At 44.7% G+C, this 24,021-nt stretch overlaps 1 protein-coding gene across 1 annotated transcript in view; it reads right to left on the minus strand.

Annotated features, from left to right (window-relative positions):
• The window catches only part of C3H1orf198 (chromosome 3 C1orf198 homolog), a 55,588-nt gene extending 32,012 nt beyond the window's left edge, over nucleotides 1-23,576 (minus strand). Inside the window, exon 1 of the mRNA XM_075339521.1 lies at nucleotides 23,091-23,576. Coding sequence (XP_075195636.1) covers nucleotides 23,091-23,432 — 342 coding nt within the window. The 5' untranslated portion in view covers nucleotides 23,433-23,576. The remainder of the gene's footprint in view (nucleotides 1-23,090) is intronic.
• Between the last annotated feature and the right edge of the window lie 445 nt (nucleotides 23,577-24,021).

Below are 24,021 nucleotides of genomic sequence, written 5' to 3' on the forward strand. Positions count from 1 at the left end.
GCCATATTCCATGTTGTGGATTTTGTCCATAACTCCAGCCAGGGGTGGAGCAGTGCTCCCTCTGAGGTCACGAAGGTAGGAGGGGACCTGGATTTGTCCAGGTTGATAACCCTACTTCGGCCATTTTCCAGTGTTCTTTCGCTGGGGGTCACGTGCAGGAAACATCTGTGGGAGTTCCTAGAAACCTGGTCTACAGCGCCCCCCTGTGGCCAGACGCACAAGGTAACTGATTGAATTGCATACCTGTTGTAAACCATGCTTTATCTGTAACTGTACTCTGACCTATGTATATTCTGTAGATTCCCTATTGTATATATTGTAGTTTCTAGTGTGCTTTAGGCTGATTAAATTATATAATTAATCTTGGGCTGTTCTGTTATCTCGATCTTGAATCCCACGTCTGTGTGTTCGGCTAATAGTTACCGTGAAGCGGTTGGTGGCAGCGAGTTGTGCCAAGGATTATTGTGGGGAGGCCAGTGAGATTCGGGAAGATATTATATATTCCGCCCGCGGAGGTCGGGGGAATATATACCCTACTCTCACCGGGGACCCTTCAATAATCGGCATAAGTAGTATAGCGGCCTCCTTGCTTATGGTCGGGCAATTCCATAATTGGCCTGACTATAAGAGGGGCGCTAGAGAGCGCGTCACGTGCTCTGTCTGTCGGTCGGGAGGTATAAAGGAGGGGTGACCCCCACTTGTTACCCCCCGATTGTGACGTACTGGTAGCCAGCGCGGGGGATTTCTGAGTGACCCCCCCGGTGGTTTGTGACATATTGGTCTCTCTGACTCTCTGTTCTTTTAAACAATTTTTTTATCTCTACTGGCTAACACGGTACAAAGATATATTTTACTTGTATCAGGATTTATCTTGAAATTCAAAAATCCTGACCTCCTGTAGGTTGCGGACAGTTCTCCTAAAGCACTGACCACAGTCTGACAGTAGAAGACCAGTCATTCCTATCAATTGCAATGCCAACGTTATAAAATCTAAATCATGTAAAACAAAATCGTACTATACTTTTATTTGAAGTACACAGATCACTATTTCAGGGGCGGACATACCATTGGCACAAACTATGCAGCAGCTCAGGGGCCCCAGAGGTAAGGGGGTCCACTGCTACCTCTAATGCATGTAAAAGTGGACATTATGATGAGCTACTGGACAGCAAAGGGCCGCTATATTGTTCCTGCACAGGGGCCCTCTTCTGTCTGTGTCCATCACTTACTATGTTTATCAAGTCTATAGTATCAAAGAGAGTGGCTATTGTTACTTATCTGTCCACGCTCCATCACTGTAAGATATGTATGATATTAAAAACTGACCTTGATAGTACAATATTACAAAACGATCTGGATAAGATGTCAGAATGGGCAGACTCTTGGCAAATGAGATTTAATGTTGATAAATGTAAAGTAATGCACCTAGGACGGAGTAATCCTATAACTGCGTATACATTAAATGGAAGTAAACTCGGGACTACAGAACAGGAGAAGGACTTGGATATTCTCATTACAAATAAGCTGAGCAGCAGCACTCAATGTCAGGCAGCACCTGCTAAAGCAAACAAGATTCTAGGGTGTATAAAAAGAGAGATTAGATCCCGTGATCCCAACGTATTGTTACCCCTCTATAAATCGCTTGTAAGGCCACATCTGCAATATGGGATCCAGTTTTGGGCTCCACATTTTAAAAAGGACATTCAGAAGTTAGAGTCAGTTCAGAGGCGGGCAACTAGACTACTACAAGGAATGGAAGGCCTCCCATATGATGACAGGTTGAAAAAGTCAGATATGTTTAGCTTAGAAAAAAGACGTCTCAGAGGAGATCTCATTTATATGTATAAATACATGTGTGGTCAATATAAAGGACTGGCACATGACTTATTTCTTCCGAAGACAATACTAAAGACCAGGGGGTACTCACTGCGAGTGGAAGAAAAGCGATTCCGGCTGCTAAATAGGAAAGGGTTCTTTACAGTTAGAGCAGTCAGACTGTGGAATGCCCTACCACAAGAGGTAGTAATGGCAGATACTATAACAGCTTTTAAAAAAGGGCTGGACGATTTCCTCAGTGCACACAACATTGTTGGTTATAAGTGACTTTGTGACAAAATGTAGAACTGGTGGAGGAAGGTTGAACTAGATGGACCTAGGTCTTTTTTCAACCTATATAACTGAGCACCTTACGCACCAGCCAGCTTTCTATGCTCTTGTGTGCAGTAACCTGGTGAGCACCCCAGATGTCACTCCACTAGGCCTTTCTGGCTGGCTCAAGTGGGAGCACATCACCTGAGTATTCAGGTAGTTGTCACTAACTACAATGCTTCTGAACTCTGTCTCACAAAACAAACTCAGCTATACGTTCTCCCAGAAGTCTGCTGCATACCTCTCAAATTGTGTCTTTTGACAGACTCATCCCTGCTATGCATCAAACTCGGCTCTGCTATTCCAGGGTACCTGTTCACCCACTTGACTCTGATGCTTCAAGGCTCCTTTCTGCATTTGGCTGTGTTGTTGTACCAAACCTGTCCTTACTATTGGCTCTAATGTTTCAGTTGCTGTCCAGCATATCCAGTGCAACTGTCCCAGATGCTGACCTGCGTATCCAGCCCTGCTGTTCCATGTGCCACCCTGCTTATCCAACTCCGTTGTAACTCTCTGCATCAATGCGTCAAGTCTGTGCTGCTCACTTAGATATAAGGTTTAGCGAGTCCTCCTCAGCCAGTGAGGGATAACAGCTTTACAATGCTGCTCACTAATAAGGTTGGGTCTTTTTACAATAGAGAGCCTGACATGTAGAGATGTACAATATCAAAAAAATTGGCCTGCACTCGGTAACAGGAGGTTAGAGGTGCACGTGAAAATAGGGGATTGCCCTGAATCACAACAAGTAAAAAGATTCACCGCACTCTCAAATTGTTTGATGCAAAAGATTATTTTCCATACAAGTGATACAGAAGAACACTGAGCGACACGTCTTGCATTGACGTTTCGACCCTCCTGGATCTTTATCAAACAGTTGCTTAACCCTTTAGTGACGGAGCTAATTTTCACCTTAATGACCAGACCAAATTTTGCAATTCTGACCAGTGTCACTTCATGAGGTTATAACTCTGGAACGCTTCAACGGATCCCGGTGATTCTGAGATTGTTTTTTCGTCACATATTGGACTTCATGTTAGTACCAAATTTAGGACAATATTTTTTGTGTTTATTTATGAATTTTCAACTTTTGAATTTTTATACCGTTAAACACAGAGATTTCTGTGACACAAAATAGTTAATAAATACATTTCCCACATGTCTACTATACATCAGCACAATTTGTGAACACAAAATTTTTTTTTGTTAGGAAGTTAGAGGGTTCAAAGTTTATCAGCAATTTCTCATTTTCTACATCAAAATTACAAAACCAGTTTTTTAGGGAACCACATCACATTTGAAGTGACTTTGAGAGGATAAGCTCAGACAGAAAATTACCCAAAAGTGACACCATTCAAAAAACTGCACCCCCCAAAGTACCTCAAAACCCACATTCAAGAAGTTATTAACCCTTGAGGTGCATCACATGAACAAAAGCAATGTGGAATGAAAAAAAGCAAAAAATTAAATTTTACCTAAAAATGTTGCTCTAACCCAAATTTATTCACTTTTAGAAGAAATACACACAACAAAATGGACCCCAAAACTTGTCCCACTTTCTTATGAGTGCGCCGATACCCCACATGTGGTCAGAAACCTCTGTTGGATAAATGGAGGGCTCGGAACAGAAGGAGCAATATTTGAATTTTGGAAAGCAAAATTTGGCTGAAATAGATTGCGGTCACCATGTTGCATTTACAGGTCCGCTAAGGTACCTAAACAGAAGAAACCCTCACAAGAGACACCATTTTGGAAACTAGACCCCTCAAGGCTTCTATCTAGGGGTATAGTGCGCATTTTAGATCCACAGGTACTTCACAGATTTTGTTAACGTTACGTTGTCATATGAAAATTTTAATAATTTTCTCAAAAATGTTGCTTTCAGCATCAATTTTCTCACTTTTCAAGAGGTAATTCCAAAATGTTGACCTCAAGGTTTGTTAACCACTTTTTTATGAGCGCGGTGATACCTCACATGTGGTCTGAAACCTTTGTTTGGACAAATGGGAGGGCTTGGAACGAAAGGAGCAATATTTGAATTTTAGAAAGGAAATTTGCCTGAAAAAGATTGCGGGCACCATGTCGCATTTGGAGGTCCCCTAAGGTACCTAAACAGCAGAAAACCCCGCACAAGTGACCCAATTTTGGAAAACTAGGCCCCTCAAGGAATTTATCTAGATGTTTGGTGAGTACCCCTGAACCCTCAGGTGCTTCACAAGAATTTTATAACGTTGAGCCATGAAAAAAAAAATAAATAAAATTTTACCACAACAATTGTTATTTCAACCAGGTAGCTTTTTTTTTTACAAGAGTAAAAGGAAAAAATTCAGCATAACATTTATTGTGCAATTTCTCCTGAGTTTGGCGATACCTTATATGTGGTGGAAATCAACTGTTTGGGCGCATGGCAGGCGTCGGAAGGGAAGGAGCGCCATTTGACTGCAAAATTGGCTGGCAATCAATAGCGGACGCCAGGTTGCATTTGGAGAGCCCCCTGAGGTGCCTAAACAGTGGCGGTCCCCCACAAGAGACTCCATTCTGGACAACAAGACACCTCAAGGCTTTTATCTAGGTGTCTAGTGAGCAGTTTGAATCCCACGAGTACTTCACAGAATTTGATAAGCTTAGGTTGCCATATTGAAAATTTTCATTTTTTTCACAAAAATGTTGCTTTAGCATCAAATTTCTCACTTTTTCAAGAGACAACAACTAAACCGTGGACCCCACAGGTTGTTTATCCAATGTCTTATGAGCACAGGGATACCCCACATGTGGCCAAAGAAAACCTCTGTTTGGATAAATGGGAGGCTTGGAATGGAGGGAGCACCATTTGAATTCTGGAAAAGTTGCAAATAAATTGCGCGCACCATGTCACATTAGCAGGGCCCCTTGGGTACCTATACAGCAGAAACCCCCCACAAGTGACTCCATTTTGGAAACTGGATTTTATTCAGGAGTATAGTAAGCATTTTGAATCCACAGGTACTTCACAAAAATGTTGCTGTAGCAACACATGTCTCACTTTTAGGCTATGTGGCCATGATCGCACGACGACGGCGTCCAGTACACAGTGTCAGCCTTCCTGCAGAGATATGAGTGTTGTCCACGGGAGAACGCAGCTGCCCATGCCCACGATTTGGGTTCAGGCCGCTGTGGAGCTCTATGCTACCTGCAGAGAACACTCATCTCCCGCAGCATAAATTGACATGCTGAGGCTCGGGAAGCTGCACCACAGGTCGGTTTATGCTGCGGAGAAAAGAAGCACATTGGGCATAGGATTTCTAAAAATCCTTCCACTGTGCTTCTACTGCACAATGCAGCGCTATGGATGCAGGGAAAACACTCTGCGCCCCAAAACGCTGCAAACCCTGATTGTGGGCACACAGCGTAAAATGCTACAATGGATGAATGGATAGATGTCAAACATATATAACGTCCCACCCCCTGCATATTCTAAGCTGGCGCCCTTTAGTGCCTTTCATGTGGCACTAAAGGGTGCCTAGCCTTGTATTTAGCCCCCCAAAAAATTAATAATTAAACATAAACGACGTGGGGTCCCCCCCTATTTTTGATAGCCAGCTAGGGTAAAGCAGACAGCTGTAGCCTGCAAACCACAGCTGACAGCTTCACCTTGTCTGGTGATCAATTTGGAGGGCTCCCCAGGCGTTTTTTAAAAAAAAAAAAAAAACGTGGGGTCCCCCCCCAAATTAGATCACCCAGCCAAGGTGAAGCGGACAGCTGGTGTCTGGTATTCTCAGGGTGGGAAGAGCCATGGTTATTGGACTCTTCCCAGCCTAAAAATAGCAGGCCGCAGCCGCCCAGAAGTGGCGCATCCATTAGATGCCGCCAATCCTGGCGCTTCGCCCCAGCCTCATCCCGCGCCCTGGTGCGGTGGCAGACGGGGTAATATATGGGGTTGATACCAGCTGTAATGTCACCTGGCATCAAGCCCTGGGGTTAGTGATGTCACGGCATCTGAACAGATACCCGAACATCACTAACCCAGTCAGTAATAGAAAAAAGACAAAAAAAAAAATTTATTTGAAAAAACACACTCCCCCGAAACATTCCTCTTTCCCCAATTTATTGAAAATAAAGAAAATTCCGGTCGCTGGTAATCCATTTTGGAGGTCCCACGCCGAGCCTCTCTAGGATTCTTCTAGAATATGGGGGGCACGTTCAGGGAACGTATCCCCCATTTTCTGGAAGAGCAAGCTCTCCATGAGCAGTGTGGGTGCAGTAATCTGAGAATACTGCACTCACACTGCCCCGGTCCCAACCTAGGGCAGAGTGACCTGCAGTAACCTCATTCCAGAATATGAGGGGCACGCTCACAGAACGTACCCCCCATTTTCTGGAACAGCAGTCTCTCCATGTGAGGAGTGTGACTGCAGATTACCGCACTCACCCTCCCCCGGTCCACAGTGGAGCCTGTGCATCAGCGACGTCAGGGTCCCTGCTTGCAGGGATCCAGCTGACAGCCGCTGTCCTGCGCATGCGCCGCCAGCATTGATAGAAGGAGGCGGCGTGATCGCGGGACGGAGCGGCAGACAGGTAACGTAAGACCGGGGGCTTTGGGGGGGGTGACGGGTGACGGGGGGTGACCTAGTGGGACCTGGGGACACCTTTCTGTCGCATGTGACGTGTCACATGCGGCAGACAAGCGCAGAAATGAATGCGGCCGCGCGCTGTGCGCCGCCATCTTCCACGCTCCGGAGGGGGGAGGGGGGTGGTGGCTCTGGAGAACCGGAAGGGGCTCCGGTGACCAGAGGGCTCCGGTGGACCGGAGGAGGGGTCAGGGGGAGGACATTTCCCTCCGATCTGAAATGTTTGATCATTTCAGATCGGAGGGAAATGACTGCAGAGCCGGCGCCGGCGGCAGTTTTTTGTGCGCTTCGGCGCCATTTTGGATGTCCGGTGGGGGGTAGGGGTGGGGGTGGGGGGGACTCTCCGGTACCGGGGGCTTTGGGGGCACTAGGGGGTTAGATTTCTTTCTCATCTGACATGTTTGATCATGTCAGATGAAAAAGAAATCAGTTTTACCGGCCATTTCTTTTTTTTTCATGTGTTCGTCGGTATACAGTGTATACCGCCGATCACATGATCGGGGTCCAAAAAAAACACCCCGATTCATAATCTGGGGGGTCTCAGCTACCCCCGGTAGCTGAAACCCCCGAGATTTTCGGTCGCTGGGGGGGCGCTACAGGGTTTTTTCGGGCCGCCGCTTTAAAGCGGCGGAACAGAATAAGTACCCTGTTTTGCCGCCGCTTTAAGTCGTACGGCCGTCGTTATGAGGTTAAGGTTCAGGATAGAGGCATGAGGGTAAGTGCGTGTGTCATGAGGGCAAGTGAAACGCTAACATGCGCACTTACCCTCATGCCTCTATCCTGAACCTTAAGCGACCGTATGATAAAGATCCAGGAGGGTCGAAACGTCAGTGCAAGACGTGTCGCTCAGTATCCTTCTATGTCACTTGGATGGAAAATAAATGTTTTTGTTTTGCATCAAACAATTTGAGAGTGCGGTGAATCCTTTTAAATATCTAGAGATGTACAAACAGAGAAAGATAGACATCCTGCAAATGAATGATAAAATTACCTATTATTATTGGGGATAGAACAAAAAAAAAAATGGAAAGTCAAGAAAATTTTAAAGTAGATCCCACCAAAATTATCTGGGCCTGTCAAAAGATATGGCCTCCCATGTAATACATGGACAGCTGAACCAGCATCTGATCTGCACTTGTCACCCTAGCTTAAAAAATGGGGTGCTATCTCTTAGTTGAGTTGTCATCTGTTCCTTTAAATCTATCATGGGGTGAAATCAAAATGTAACACATCAACGTTAACAAATATTGTAAAAAGGAAAGTTACTAAAAGGTAAGGCCAAGGTAGGTAAATAATTTATCATCTCTGCCGTGTAATTGCTATGTTCTGTAAAAGCTTTATAATTACAAGGCCAGATGGCTCTCATGCAATAGAGAAGACTGCAAATTCTCCGCAACTTCCTGAGTGCTACAAGTTTTCCCCAAAAATAAATATGATCATATCAGCTATACGCTGTTCTTATGATCATTTCAACATGTTTGGGGGCCTTAATGCACCTGCTTGGACAATTAAAGGACACCCTTAGAAAGTACAGCAGCGGCATTGTCAATTAATGGTGGTGCTTTGGTGAGGGCAAAATCAGCTGATGGGTCCTTAAGTTTAAAGAAGGCTCAGCAAAATTTTAATTCTGTAATCCCTCCTATAAGCAACAGTCCGAACAGAACACAGTGACATGGCATGGCTCAAATAGAACAAGGAGTCACACAAGGCTGCATCCTGTCACCATTTTCCTTTAATTTACATGCAAAAACTATATTCAGGAGGGCTGGACTTGCTGAGAAAGAAGGAATCAAAATAGTTGGACAAATCACCAATAATCTTTATTACGCAGACAATACAACATTGATAGCAAGAAGCGTATATGGAATGAAGGACTTATTATGGACTGTCAAGATGAAAAGCTTAAAAATGGGACTCCTACTCAATACAATGAAGACAAAGATATTGAGTACTGCCAGTTATGGTTGGGACACATCTGAGATGGACAGCAATGACCTGGACGTTGTAAAGAACTTCAACCAACTCAAGATGCAGCAACAACAACGGAAGTGAATAGGAGTATCACTATGGGCAAATCAAAAGTGAAGTCAATGAACAAGGTCCTCAAATCGAGCACCATTTCACGGGTGATGAAGATCGATCTTCCAAAGGAGTGTTGATCCATCAAGATGCCATGACTCAAGATCACGCCGAAGACCATTAAAAAAAATCCCTCCTATGTATGTAATGGTGTGTATGTGAATACTTAACGATCACTATATTACCCAGTTTCCAGTTCTGCTCCATTCCCTTTCTGGCCCACATTACCTGAAATCAGACTCACCAGATCATACAGGGGTTTATGTGTGGACTGAAAGTCTCACTGTAAGTCTATGGAGCAATGTTCTGAGTCTCATAGACTCGCACTGCGAAAGCTACCACGCCGCACACTACACGCTGTGTGCGTAACAAAACCTACAGAGAGTTTATGCGGTCCAGAAGAGGATTGCAGTGTAGAAAGTAGGGTCCTTTAGACTGTGATTAGGCATTGTTAGGTAGGTTATTTAATTCATTTATTTTTAGTAAAATAATCTGTGTACATCTGCCCATTGCATTTTTAAATTAACAAAGAATCCACACACGCCTGATCCACACACGGATGATCCACACAGATATGATCCACACACGGATGATCCACACAGAGATGATCCACACATGGATGATCCACACAGATATGATCCACACAGAGATGATCCACACACGCCTGATCCACACACGCCTGATCCACACACGGATGATCCACACACGGATGATCCACACACGGATGATCCACACACGGATGATCCACACAGATATGATCCACACAGATATGATCCACACAGAGATGATCCACACATGGATGATCCACACAGAGATGATCCACACAGAGATGATCCACACAGAGATGATCCACACAGAGATGATCCACACAGAGATGATCCACACACGGATGATCCACACACGGATGATCCACACACGGATGATCCACACACGGATGATCCACACACGGATGATCCACACACGGATGATCCACACACGGATGATCCACACACGGATGATCCACACACGGATGATCCACTCACAGAAAACTACTCTGTAAACCACAACTGATTTGACATGACTTGCAGGGTAGGCATCTACAGGTGGTGTTAGAGAGACAGTAATCTTTAAAGGAGATGTGATGTTAGAAAATTACCTATTGCTTAAATCAGGGTGATATTGTATATTTTAAACATTTTAGTAAAATGTTTTTTTGTTCTCATATCACAATCTTAATATAAGAAAAAAAATTGTATTCTTGCAGTTTTCACACTGACCACTGGGGCTTCTTTTAGACTCAATAGTTTGTCCTTTCAGGAAGACTCTTCCACAAGGTCCTTATCATAAGAGGCAGGGTTACAATGACTAGTGCCCCATCTATACACAGCTGATAACATAGGATCTATCGATCAAAACTGGTGAAGACAAGGCTGACCCTGGCCTTACCTCTCTCCGAAATGATCTTTGCACACGCTCATTATATGCTTCAATACAAAGCATATGATGTTCATTTTGACTCCTATACATGTGAATTTCTTGAATTAAGTCAGAGCTTAAATAAACTCCCAAATGCCAGTGAGAAAATTGAAAGATTTCTCATTTTTATTTTTAATAAATATTATATGTAAAAATGAAATTAAGAAAATAAAAAAAAAACATTTAACACAAAAACCTGACAAACACTGTGCAACTTTCTGATGAAACATTCCCTTCAAGGAGAATCAGCAGCTTTCAACTAAATCCAAATAAAAAAAAAATGCATACACATTCTGGCTTTGGTACTGACCCAAGTTATACAAGAGAAAGAAGCTCAATTGTTCCAATGTTTCTTATTATCCTGGATATATCTACCCAGGGACAAGACCTTGTCATTGCAACCTCCTCCTGTATATTGCATTGTCCATCACAGTCATTACACATCACCAGAAAGTCGATTCAAGGAGACAAGAGTATTTTAAGCTCAAGCACACAGAGGGCATTGTATGAGCGAACCACGTTTCACTGTGATAATCCAAACTTAACCCTTTGTAGATATAAAACACATACATACACATTTTATATATATGAGAAAAAATTCCAGCCGCACACTGTGAAAAACCAAAATAAATTCTACCTTATAACATAAATGGAGGTATTTAGAATATTATAATGGCCATTGCAATACCAGCCCAGCGCCCCTTCACGGCAACCTCCTTTCAGCTGATCTTGTAGGCTTATAAGGTAGAATTTATTTTGTTTTTTCAGTGTGCGGCTGGAATTTTTTCTCATATTTATACACCATCCAGATACGCACCTGTTTACATAACACAGCAGATTTTTTGCTTTCTTGGTCTTTTTTCAGAAAATATAATTATTAACACAAAATCTTTTTTTCCTCTCATGGTTAGTGGTTGGGTGAAGCCATTTATTCTCAAACTACTGTTTCCTCTTTTTAAATCATAAGGACAACCAAAAACATCCAAATGACCCTGATCAAAAGTTCACATACCCTGGTGATTTTGGCCTGATAAGGGCATTTCACACATCCGCTTTTCGCCGGATTGGCGGATCCGGCACACTCCAGTAGTGTGATACAGTACAATGGCAGCACGACAAGCTCCGGTCACATGCTGTCATGTGACCGGAGCATGTGACCTGCAAGTTGCCGCACTGCCATTGTACTGTATCACACTGTACTGGAGTGCGCCGGCCGGAGTGTGTGAAACGGCCCTAACATGCACAGAACTTGACACAAATGGGTTTCAATGGCTAATAAAAGTTAACATCCTCACTGTGACCTGTTTGCTTGTAATCAGTGTGTCTGCATAAAAGCTGAGTGAGCTTCTGGGATCCAGACACACTCTTGCATCTTTCATCCAGCCACTGACGTTTCTGGATTGTGAGTCATGGGGAAAGCAGAAGAATGGTCAATGAATCTAGGGGAAAAGATAATTGAACTGTATAAAACAAGAAAGGGATATATTTTGTGAGGTGCAGGAACTGCTGCAGCAAAACAACCCCACAACATGATGCTGCCAACGCTGTGCTTCACAGTAGGGATGGTGTTCTTAGGCTTCAAAGCTTCTCTCTTTTTCCTCTAAACGTAACAATGGTCATTATGACCAAACAGTTCAATTTTAGTTTTACCAGACCACAGGACATCTCCAAATTTTAAGGTTTTTGTTCCTGTGGGTTTTTTTTGAGTAATGGCTTCTTCCTGGCAGAGTGGCTTTTCAGCCCATGTTGATACTGTACTCGTTTCACTGTGGATAATGACACAATCTTACCAGCTTCCGCCAGCATCTTCACAAGGTCTTTTTCTTTTGTTCTAGGGTTGATATGCACATGTCTGATCAAAGCACGTTCATCTCTGGTACACAGAACCCGTCTCCTTCCTGAGCGGTGATTGCTGGACATTCCCATACTTGTGTATAATTGTTTGTACAGATAAATGAGGCACCTTCAGGTATCTGGAAAATGCATCCAACGATGAACCAGACTTGTGCAAGTGCACAATTATCTTCCTGAGCTCTTGGCTGATTTCTTTTGACTTTCCCTTGATGCTATACAAAGAAGCAGAGTGTTTCAGGTGTGCATTAAAAAACATCCACAGGGGTGTCTAATTAACTCAGATGTTGCCAATAAACCAATCAGAAGCTTACAATGACATGACATCATCGTCTGTCTCATATTGTTTAAAGGCATAGAAGACATGTTGCAATCTCGCTAGTGAATGTACTCGCCCCCATCGTTTGTGTGTCACGTGCACATCGCTGCCCATGGCGCACAAAATTGCTCGGACCCGTCACACATACCTGCCTAGCGACGTCGCTGTGACCGGCGAACCACCTCCTTTCTAAGGGGGGCGGTTCGTTCAGCGTCACAGCGACGTCACTATGCAGCCACCCAATCGAAGCGGAGGGAAGGAGATGAGCGGGACGAACATCCCGCCCACCTCCTTCCTTATTGCCGACGGCCGCAGGTAAGGTGAGGTTCCTCGTTCCTGCGGTGTTACACATAGCGAACAACATCGTACCTGCAGCTGCAACGATATTTGGGAATAGTGGAGCATATCAACGATCAACGATTTTGCGACCTTTTTTGATGGCACGTAGGTGTCACACGCAACGACATCGCTAACGCGGCCGGATGTGCGTCACGACTTCCGTGACCCCAACGACATCACTTTAGCGATGTCGCTGCGTGTAAAGCGGCCTTTAGGGTAAGTTCATAAGCTGCGTTTTGCTGCATTTTTGCTCACTGCGTTTTTATGCATTTTTTATCAGTGAACAATGTCATTAAAGATTGTTAAAAAAAAAAAAGGTCTGATGTAATTTCCTTCTTCAATATGTTCTTCATTCTCAACTAGTGTATGCAGGAGAGCAGACAGCTGCAGAACTAGAAGGCTCAGCATGCTCCATCCAGGACTGTATGCTGGAGGGAGAGGCAGGGGGAGCAGAACTACAAGGCTCATCATACTTCATCCACTAGTGTATGCAGGAGAGCAGACAGCAGCTGCAGAACTACAAGGCTCAGCATGCTCCATCCAGGATTGTATGCTGGAGGGAGAGGCAGCAGAACTACAAGGCTCAGCAGACTTCCACTAGTGTATGCAGGAGAGCAGACAGCAGCTGCAGAACTACAAGGCTCAGCATGCTCCATCCAGGACTGTATGCAGGAGTTTTTTGCCCCCCAAAAAATTGACATGGGCTTTGCCATATTTTTGTATGCTTGCCAGGTAAAGCAGGCAGGTACGGGCTGCCCCCACCCCCAGCTGCCTATTTGTACCCGGCTGGGAACCAAAAATATAGGGAAGCCCTTTTTTTTTTTTTTTTAATTATTTCATGAATTTCATGAAATAATTAAAAAAAAATTACGTGGGCTTCGCCCAATTTTTGAATCCAGCCAGGTACAACTAGGCAGCTGGGGATTGGAATCCGCAGTGCAGGGTGCCCAAACTTTCTGGGCATCCCCGCTGCGAATTGCAGTCCGCAGCCACCCCAGAAAATGGTGCTTTCACAGAAGCGCCATCTTCTGGCGCTGTATCCAACTCTTCCAGCTGCCCTGATGCCGGGTGGCTCATTGGGTAATAATGGAGTTAGGGCTAGCTGTGTTTTATCAGCTGGCCCTAAGCCCGAAATTCATGGTGTCACGCCAATATTCGACATGGCCACCATGAATTTCTAGTAAATATAAAAAAAAACAACACACAGAAAAATATTTTTATTAGAAATAAAACACAACACAATTAGTGACTACATCTTTATTGAAATAAAGACCACCCCCCTCCGTAGTAATCCTGGGTCAAGGGTCCCGCGCCGTCCAATCCGGATCCAATATCATCTGATCGGTTTGCTGGAAGGCAAAGCGATCAGATGATGTGTCAGGTTCAAAAATGTGAATCAAATCACACATCAGCTGATTGTAAAAAAGCTGTTTATACAATCAGCTGATGCATCACTGCAAAAAAAACCCAAACTACTCACTTCTGTGCTGACTCCCATCCGATCGATGCAGGAGCCGGCGGTAATCAGCTGATGCGGTCTCCTAACGGCATCAGCTGATGCGGTCTCCTAACGGCATCAGCTGATAGTTTAAACCAGCCGGGCGGTAAAAAGCCGGCCTCACCGCTGCACTTATACGGTCAGCTGATGCGTCAGGTGACCGTATCAGCTGATCAGCGGCAAGTCCTGCAGCCATCGGACGTGCCCGGGAGTCTGCACACAGCCGGAGCAGGGGTGGTGGTACCGGGAAGAGGAGCTGGGAGCGGACATGTACCGGGAGGGGAGTCTGCAGACAGGTGAGTATGACATTTTTTTTCTAATGTTCACATTTGATTTCGCAGCTGCCTCCACCTCCCGTCCGGAAATGGCGCCACACGGGAGTGGACATGGCGCCGGACGGGAGGTGGAAGCAGCGGTGGCGGTACCGGGAGGATTCACGCTTCTGTGTTTACCAACAGAAGGAATCCTCTTCCTGTACATGTCACTGTACTACCCACCCCTTGCATTAAAGGGAACCTGTCATCAGAAATTTAGCTATAAAGCTAAAAGTTCCCCCCTCTGCAGCTCCTGGGCTGCATTCTAGGAAGCTTCCTATAGTTTTTTTGGCACCTTTTATACCAAAATAAACACTTTGTAAACTGGTACCTTTTCGTATGCAAATTTCTAAAATCTTCCATGGGGGCGGTCTGCCTGGGGTCCGTTGCTGTCCTCCTGCAGATTTACGCCGCCCCCGAACGCTGAATTTCAAAGCTCAGGACGCCGCCCCTGGGTGCCCGTGGTCCCTCGCATGCGCCGTTCCACTGTAGCGGTGCCGTGCACTGCGTGCACGTGTGACCGCTAGTGACGCTTTGCGCGGGCACGAGGTTATGGGCGGCGCTGTGAGTGTCATCAGTAAGTGCCGCCCATAAACTCGTGACCGCACTTTCCCCTATGACTCCAGCGTTATGCGCAAGCGCTCGCTGGCCTGATGCCCGGACGTCCCCTCCTTCCCATCTATTTCCTGCTGCTGAGCAGGATGGGATGGAGGGGACGTACGGGACCACGGGCACCCAGGGGCGGCGTCCTGAGCTTTTGAAATTCAGCGTTCGGGGGCGGCGTAAATCTGCAGGAGGACAGCAACGGACCCCAGGCAGACCGCCCCCATGGAAGATTTTAGAAATTTGCAGAAAAGGTACCAGTTTACAAAGTGTTTATTTTGGTATAAAAGGTGCCAAAAAAAACTATAGGAAGCTTCCTAGAATGCAGCCCAGGAGCTGCAGAGGGGGGAACTTTTAGCTTTATAGCTAAATTTCTGATGACAGGTTCCCTTTAATAGCTGCGTTTTTAGTCATAGAAACGCACTAAAACGCAGCTATATTTGCAATTTGCGTTTTTTATTGCATTTTTGAACATCTCTATGAACTCAATGGGTGGAAAACTGAAAAACGGAAAAATAATTGACATGCTGCGTTTTTGTGGGCACCACAAACACGCAGCTAAAAAAAAACACTGTGTGCAGACAGCAAAAATGAAAACTCAGACTTTGCTGGGGAAGAAAAGTCATGCAGTTTTCTAAACAAAAACACACCTGAAAAACGCGAAAAATGCACTGTGTGCACATAGCATTAGTGTATGTAAATTTTTGACTTTGCAGAAAGTAATAAAAATGCCTTAAAGCATTCCCTCTCTTTCATTTTTCTGGCATTTGGAAAATATAAATAATTTTGGTTCCTAATTGACCTAAAATAGAAAAGGTTTATTCTGATTTCATGTCAGATAGTGCGAAAAACATGCAGATGTGTCTTTTTAGATAATGTATATAAACTTCTGGTTTCAACTGTACATGGCTTATGCTTGTGATAAATTTACTGTAGTAAAATAACGTCACTACTTATATCATGTAGCTGAAGTGCAGCACAGATTCATCTCAACTGAAAGCCGAGATTCTTAGATCAGGAATAGAACAGACATTTATAGGACATTTCATAACTTTCCCAAATTCTTATGAAAAAAATGCCATTACATTGAACCGCTGTAGCCAATTTAATATATATATTTAAGGAGTCGGTCCATTTTATAGCGACTCCAATTCCGACTCCACCAAAATGGACACCGACTCAGACTTCACAGCCCTGCTGTAAATGACTATAAAAATAATAAAACTTTAAAAAAAATATTAACAATAAATAAATTGAATCACCATTTGAATTAAGTAGATATACATTATAAATAAAATATTAGCATTTTTGTGGAACTCAAAAAGCAAGAAAAATAGTTGTAGTACCGTATTCTCCCGATAATAAGACACTGTCTTTTATTATCTTTTGCCCTGAAAAATGTGCTAGGGCTTATTTTCTGAGTAGGGTTTATTTTTGGGGAAACAAGGGATGGGTGGGTACGTTTACCCCCAAAAAAAGGTAGACACCCTACAAGAGAATCCTACTTACCATATCAGTTTAGTTCAAAATGGTGCCCCAAAATGAGATCTGACGATTGCTTATGTAATGGTTTGGTGAGCTCAGTACAGCAAAGCATTATTACCTGTGAGTAATAAACTGACAGGCACGCTATAAGGTAGACCTGGCCTTTGTGCAGGAAAATATGGATCAAATTCAGATGTTCAATATACAGTAGATAGCGAGTATTTCTCTATACGAGCAAAGCTTGCTGTAAATTTGTAACTCAGTTTTCGAGCAAGCTTTGCTGTACGAGCAAAATACTCACCGCACACACTTCCGGTTCCGTACTTTAACCGCGCTCTGACCCGCTCTTGCAGTCCGCACAAACACACGCACACACACATTATGCTCACCTTACATTCTATCGCCGGCCTCCCGGTTCTTGTAATTCGCCGGTACAGTATGCGTGTCCGCTAACCATCGCGACGATGGAGGAACTTCCGCTGTCAGCCGCTACTCAAAAGCAGCGCACTAGCCAATTAGAGGCAAGCGGCTTCTGCCTTTGACGTCAGCGCGCTGGCAGTGGAAGCTCCGGCATCGGTCGCGATGGTAACCCGATACACATCCTGTACCGGCGAACTACAAGAACCAGGAGTCCGGCGAAGGAATGGAAGGTAAGGTGAGCATAATATGTGTGTGTGTGTGTGTGTGCGTGTTTGTGCGTGTGTGGAATGGCACAATAGGGGACCAGGATGGGACATTGAACAAGTTGTGGAATGAATTGTCTGAGCTTGCATTATTTTCTATGGGAAATTTTGCTTTGCTAGACGAGTAACTTGGTTTAAAAGCACACTCCCAGAATGGATTGTTCTCGGAAACCAAGCTTTCACTGTATATCTATTGTTCTATTTATACTGTTCTACAGCCAAATTGGTTCAGAGACGAAAACGGTTGAACATAACTAAGTTTGTAGTGATGAAAACAAATATAATGCTTAAATTTGCTGATTGCTCTAATTTTCAAGATCCAGAAAAGGTTGTAATTGTTTATGACACCTTTCATGCAGGCTTATAGAAAAATTGCATCTATTACTTCATCATCATTATTGCATTGATACTTAGTAGCTAGTCTATTACATCATCTGTTTAGTCTATTGAGCCTTCAGTATTCTATCATCTTAGGGGGACCAATCGAAAGCCGCAACTCGGCTCCAATGACGTAATACTCATTTTATAAAACACTACTTTGATAAATGCTCTGTGTGTAAGGTATACAGTTTTAGGATTTCTTAGCATATTGACATGTTTCTATAGGTTTTTTCAGATATGCCTTGTTTTTGCATTAACAAAGTTTCTGCTACATTTGCCGAGAAGTCACTTTTGTGTCACAAAAGCGAATATTTTGACTACCATGATAAGGAAAGCCTACAACCTGTATTTTGATTGCAGAATGGGAGATCAGGACAAGAGTTGTTCCCCACACATAGGCTGCAATAGATGTGCATCAGATCTTACCCATGAGTTGCATAGGAAGGGGAAATCTATGCCTCTGGCAGTCCCAGTGATATGGAGAGAGCAAACCAATCACACTAACAATTACTATTCCTGCATGGTGCCCCCACAAGATATTGTAACTATGGAGAAAAATATCAAGGAAAACGGAATCCATCAATGATTGCAGATTACTGTTGGATGATTGTAAGAGATTAACAATGCAGGAGGACAAGAGACAAGGAAACTGAATGAGGATCAAATGTTGTAGTGCAATTTCTGTAACTTTATAATTTGCAATAGTGTTAGCAACAATTCAAATTACTAAAAGATGTCTGGGGAACACTATTCTCCTTATGGAGACTTTGCAAGCCAGTCTGACTGGATGCCAGTAAGGGGACTTATAGCTGCCATGCCCCTCTGCAAAATATTCAAATTGTCTCTCCAGGACAGGAGACAAACTCTAGCGCAGCGCCACCTATTGGAAGTAGCGATCCTAAAAGTTAAATGTGGATTTTTAACAATCCTTTACAAATAACTTAGGATATATATGCCAGATCAGAATCCCAATTTGCAGACACAGTGTCACACATGGTCCCACAAGCCAGATCAGACACCCCATACTTTGCACTGACGAGGGGCAAGCACCCCGAAACATCGTGTCTGCAAATTGGGATTCTGATCTGGCTTATATATCCTAAAGGCCCTGTCACACACACAGATAAATCTGTGGTTGCAGTGAAGTTGTGGACAATCAGTGCCAGGTTTGTGGCTGTGTACAAATGGAACAATATGTCCATGATTTCACTGCAACCACAGATCTGCCAAAGATTTATCTCTGTGTGGGACAGGGCCTTAAGTTATTTGTAAAGGATTGTTAAAAATCCACATTTAACTTTTAGGATCGCTACTTTCAATAGGTGGCGCTGCGCTAGAGTTTGTCTCCTGTCCTGGAGAAAAAATTTAAAAGATGTCTAAGTTTCCTCTTAATAAATATCAGAAAATTGTCATAAAATATTCTGCATCTTTATAATTTGCGAAAATAATAATGTACTGAAAGTACTGATATTTGTATTCATCAAAACACCACTCTAGTATTTTATTTTATTTCACTACTGGAGTGGTGCTTTAAATATGTCTCCTGACCCCTGTATTCTGGCGGCTTCACCTTTCTCCAGCGTCGCTCCTTTCGGTTTCCTGTGATTTGTGACTTGTCTTCAGCTCCATTGTTTCATGGAGCGAGCCGGAGGTCACAACTCAATACAAGTCTATGAGAGCCTTGTTCTGGCTCTCATAGAAATGCATTGAGCTCTTGTGAGGTCTGACTTCTGACCAGTCACAAGTTACTGTAAAAAGTTGGTGCCGCAGGGCCGGAGCGGCATTGATAAGAAGTGAAGACACCGGAAGCTGAGTAAATGGCAGGGGGTGAAACATTTAGGCCTAAGACACCTGGCATGAAAATCAGAGCGAGTGGAATGCGATAAAACATCGCAACAGCCATGAGAGATTATTTCCTCAGCCCTAATCGGACCGAGAAAACAATCGCAGCATGCCGCAAGTGCAAAGAGCTCCTTGTTTCTCTGGCACCCTTTCAATGTTTATGGGGCGAGAGAAAAATCACACTGCACTCGCGTTACACCGGTGTCCGCGAGTGCAGTGCGAGAATGGCAATAGCCGACTACGGAGGAGAGAGGTAGATAAATCCTCCTCAGCACCGGCCCGCCCGCCCCTCCTCAGAGCCGGCCCGCCCCCCGCAGCTGAGCTCCGATCACATGATCGGACCTCAGTTGCAATGACACTCGCATGACACTCGCCTCCTGCTGTGCTGCCAGTGCGCGCCACGTGTCATGCGAGGATCGCACTAGTGCCCCGTATGGCCCCGGCCTTAAAGCACCACTCCAGCGCTCAGAAAAAAACAAACCAAAATGCTGGAGTGATGCTTTAATTGTATGGAATAATCGCTCTTAAACAACTCCCTTTCCAATCCCAGCCAAAATGAAATTAGACCCTTTAGTGGAATCATTTTCACCCTCCGAATGTGGCAGGTTGATGGCCACGCTGAGTAGTGATAATGAATGCTGTGACCGGGTGATATTTTTGAATGATTATTTCTGGATAAGTCCACAGGGCTATCCGCAGCCTACTTGACTTTTTGTTTCCATCTAACAGATTATTCCTGTACTGCCAGAGTAAAAATGAACTGGAAATAACTTACAAATAAAGAAAATATGCTGGCTATTCACTTGTGTACTCAGGGCTGATCAATGGCACACGGGGCGACCACTCTGATCTGCACAGGATCGTGCCGTTCCCCATATTGCCAGGAGCGCCCAGAGCTGACCGCTCACAGCAGGGAACCACTTGTAGAACATGTTCATTATGGATGATGAGAATTAATTAAAAAATACCTAAAAATAAGGCTCTGCTCACACTGTCATCAAGACTTCTCCCTGAAACCATGAAGCACATGACAGAGCCATCACCTTATGGGATGTAATGGTGACTAAGCGCCAATTTAAGTAAAAAAATGTAGATTTTCGCCAGTTCTTATCCAATGCCAATGTTGAAGCTTCATATTTCCATGTAAACATGATGTAGTTTGTCCCATAATATTTGTATTATAAGCAAAGCCTGTGGACACCTCCCCACATGGCACCCCAACCATGTGACATCAGGAGGGTGTGACAGGCCAGAATTTACATCAGAAGGGTGTGACAGGCCAGAATTTACATCAGGAGGGTGTGACAGGCCAGAATTTACATCAGGAGGGTGTGACAGGCCAGAATTTACGTCAGGTGGGTGTGACAGGCCAAGATTTACATCAGGTGGGTGTGACAGGTCAGTATATACATCAGGTGGGTGTGACAAGGCAGTATTTACATCAGGCGGGTGTGACAAGGCAGTATTTACATCAGGCGGGTGTGACAAGGCAGTATTTACATCAGGTGGGTGTGACAAGAGATTTTACATCAGGTGGGTGTGACAAGGCAGTATTTACATCAGGTGGGTGTGACAGGCCAGTATTTACATCAGGCGGGTGTGACAAGGCAGTATTTACATTAGGTGGGTGTGACAAGCCAGAATTTACATCAGGTGGGTGTGACAAGCCAGAATTTACATCAGGCGGGTGTGACAAGGCAGTATTTACATCAGGTGGGTGTGACAAGCCAGAATTTACATCAGGCGGGTGTGACAAGCCAGAATTTACATCAGGCGGGTGTGACAAGGCAGTATTTACATCAGGTGGGTGTGACAAGGCAGTATTTACATCAGGTGGGTGTGACAAGCCAGAATTTACATCAGGTGGGTGTGACAAGGCAGTATTTACATCAGGTGGGTGTGACAAGCCAGAATTTACATCAGGTGGGTGTGACAAGCCAGAATTTACATCAGGTGGGTGTGACAAGCCAGAATTTACATCAGGTGGGTGTGACAGGCCAGTATTTACATCAGGTGGGTGTGACAGGCTAGTATTTACATCAGGCGGGTGTGACAAGGCAGTATTTACATCAGGCGGGTGTGACAAGGCAGTATTTACATCAGGCGGGTGTGACAAGCCAGAATTTACATCAGGTGGGTGTGACAAGGCAGTATTTACATCAGGTGGGTGTGACAAGCCAGAATTTACATCAGGTGGGTGTGACAAGCCAGAATTTACATCAGGTGGGTGTGACAAGCCAGTATTTACATCAGGTGGGTGTGACAGGCCAGTATTTACATCAGGTGGGTGTGACAGGCCAGAATTTACATCAGGCGGGTGTGACAAGGCAGTATTTACATCAGGCGGGTGTGACAAGGCAGTATTTACATCAGGTGGGTGTGACAGGCCAGTATTTACATCAGGCGGGTGTGACAAGGCAGTATTTACATCAGGCGGGTGTGACAAGGCAGTATTTACATAAGGTGGGTGTGACAAGCCAGAATTTACATCAGGCAGGTGTGACAAGCCAGAATTTATATCAGGTGGGTGTGACAAGCCAGAATTTACATCAGGCGGGTGTGACAAGCCAGAATTTACATCAGGCGGGTGTGACAAGCCAGAATTTACATCAGGCGGGTGTGACAAGCCAGAATTTACATCAGGTGGGTGTGACAGGCCACATTTTACATCAGGTGGATATGACAGGCCAGAATTTACATGAGGCGGGTGTGACAGGCCAAAATTGACATCATTACACATTGATTTTAGTACATAGTATTATACAGGGCTGGCTAGTGAGGGAATTTTGGTATACCTATGTTAATACTGCTGGGTTGGTGGACTATAGGGGACCAACAGGACAGGCAGTCACAACTGCCAATCCAGAATTTACAGGTTTGCTGTCACCAACCCTTAAACCTGTCATTGCCAGGGACTTGTGATTGTCCTATTACACCAATGACAGACAAGGCATGACAATAGAATCCGCTGATCCCTCCAAAATATTAAATCCATTTCCCTTCTATGTTGCTTCTCCATCCCCCGCCATACTCTTGTATACACGTGTAATAATATGATACTGTAGCACTTAAAGGGATCCTTCCAAACAGACCCAGCCTCTGACATCTGCCATATACAATGTGTATATATGTGTAATAGCCTGGAAATACATGATTGATTGGGAGTTGGTAACGGAGACCGATACATATCGGACAGATGTGAGGGTTCTGCTCCTAGGGCTCGGTTCGCACATTGTGTATTTGGTGCAGAATTTTTCCACAGCAGAATCTGTGTTATGTGTGGATTTTGCTGCTGATTTGGTGCAGATCTCTCATTTCTTTTGCAAAGAATGAAAAACTAATTCTGCACAAAAATATGACAATTTCTGCACCAAAAGAAACGTGTGGAAGAGAGGGGGTTAAATGCTGCGGATTTTACGTGCAGAAAATCCGCAATGTGTGAACCGGGCCGTAGCAGGGCATTTGTCACTTTACTGGCACTGTACATACCTCCTCCCCGAAGTGCACCACCTTCTGCCCGGTGTGGGTCTTGTGCACCGGGTAGCAGGGCACGGGCTCGCTTTGGCCGGAGCCCCGGTGCAGGGCATATCTCTTCTGCAGCTCGGGGTCCACCATGCTCTTGTCTATGGCTTCGTCCTGCTCCTTGGGCTGCATCTTCTCCCACTGGGCACCATAGCGCTCCCGCACCCGCTCCTTGTCCTGCATGATCTTCTTCGCCATAGAGTTCAGGGAAGAAAAATAGGCGAATCTGTTCCTCTCCTTCTCGTCCAGGGGTCTGTTCCCCGACACCGAGATCCGGGCTGCGGCTATCGCCGCCGCCATAGAAGCCATCTCCTGTCCTTTGTGTGGGCTGAGTCCCTGGCAGCCTGCAGCTACACTGGCACGGGGCAGCCTCACAGTCCTCCTCCCTCAGCTCCTGGACATTCTGCAGGAACAGTCACTTCCTTTATTCTCCTTGCCTCCTCCTCCCTCCACATACACACATGCCAGCCTCCATGTCTCCTTATATGTAGCTTCCTCTCAGCTCAGCACTGCCCTCCTCCAGCCTCCGGGTGCCAGTCTGCCCCTACTGGACCATGCCACACATCCTGAGAAACTCCCAGCTGTTATATGATGGGACCCATCAATCTTATCATCAGCTTCACATTCTGCAGGAGACATAGTATTATCACTCCTGTGCCAACCAGCAATAGGGGCGATATTATGGGGCAGTTGTGGTGTGGAAACTGTCCTGTCGGGTCCCCTGTAGTCCACCAACCCAGCAGTATTAACATATGTATACCAAAATGCCCTCACTAGCCAGCCCTGTATCATAATAATAATAATAATCTTTATTTCTATAGCGCCAACATATTACGCAGCGCTTTACATGCTATGTACTAAAATCAATGTTTAAAAAAATAATTTATAAAGTGCACTG

The sequence above is a fragment of the Anomaloglossus baeobatrachus genome, chromosome 3 (assembly GCF_048569485.1).
Source record: "Anomaloglossus baeobatrachus isolate aAnoBae1 chromosome 3, aAnoBae1.hap1, whole genome shotgun sequence".
Classification (NCBI taxonomy): domain Eukaryota; kingdom Metazoa; phylum Chordata; class Amphibia; order Anura; family Aromobatidae; genus Anomaloglossus; species Anomaloglossus baeobatrachus.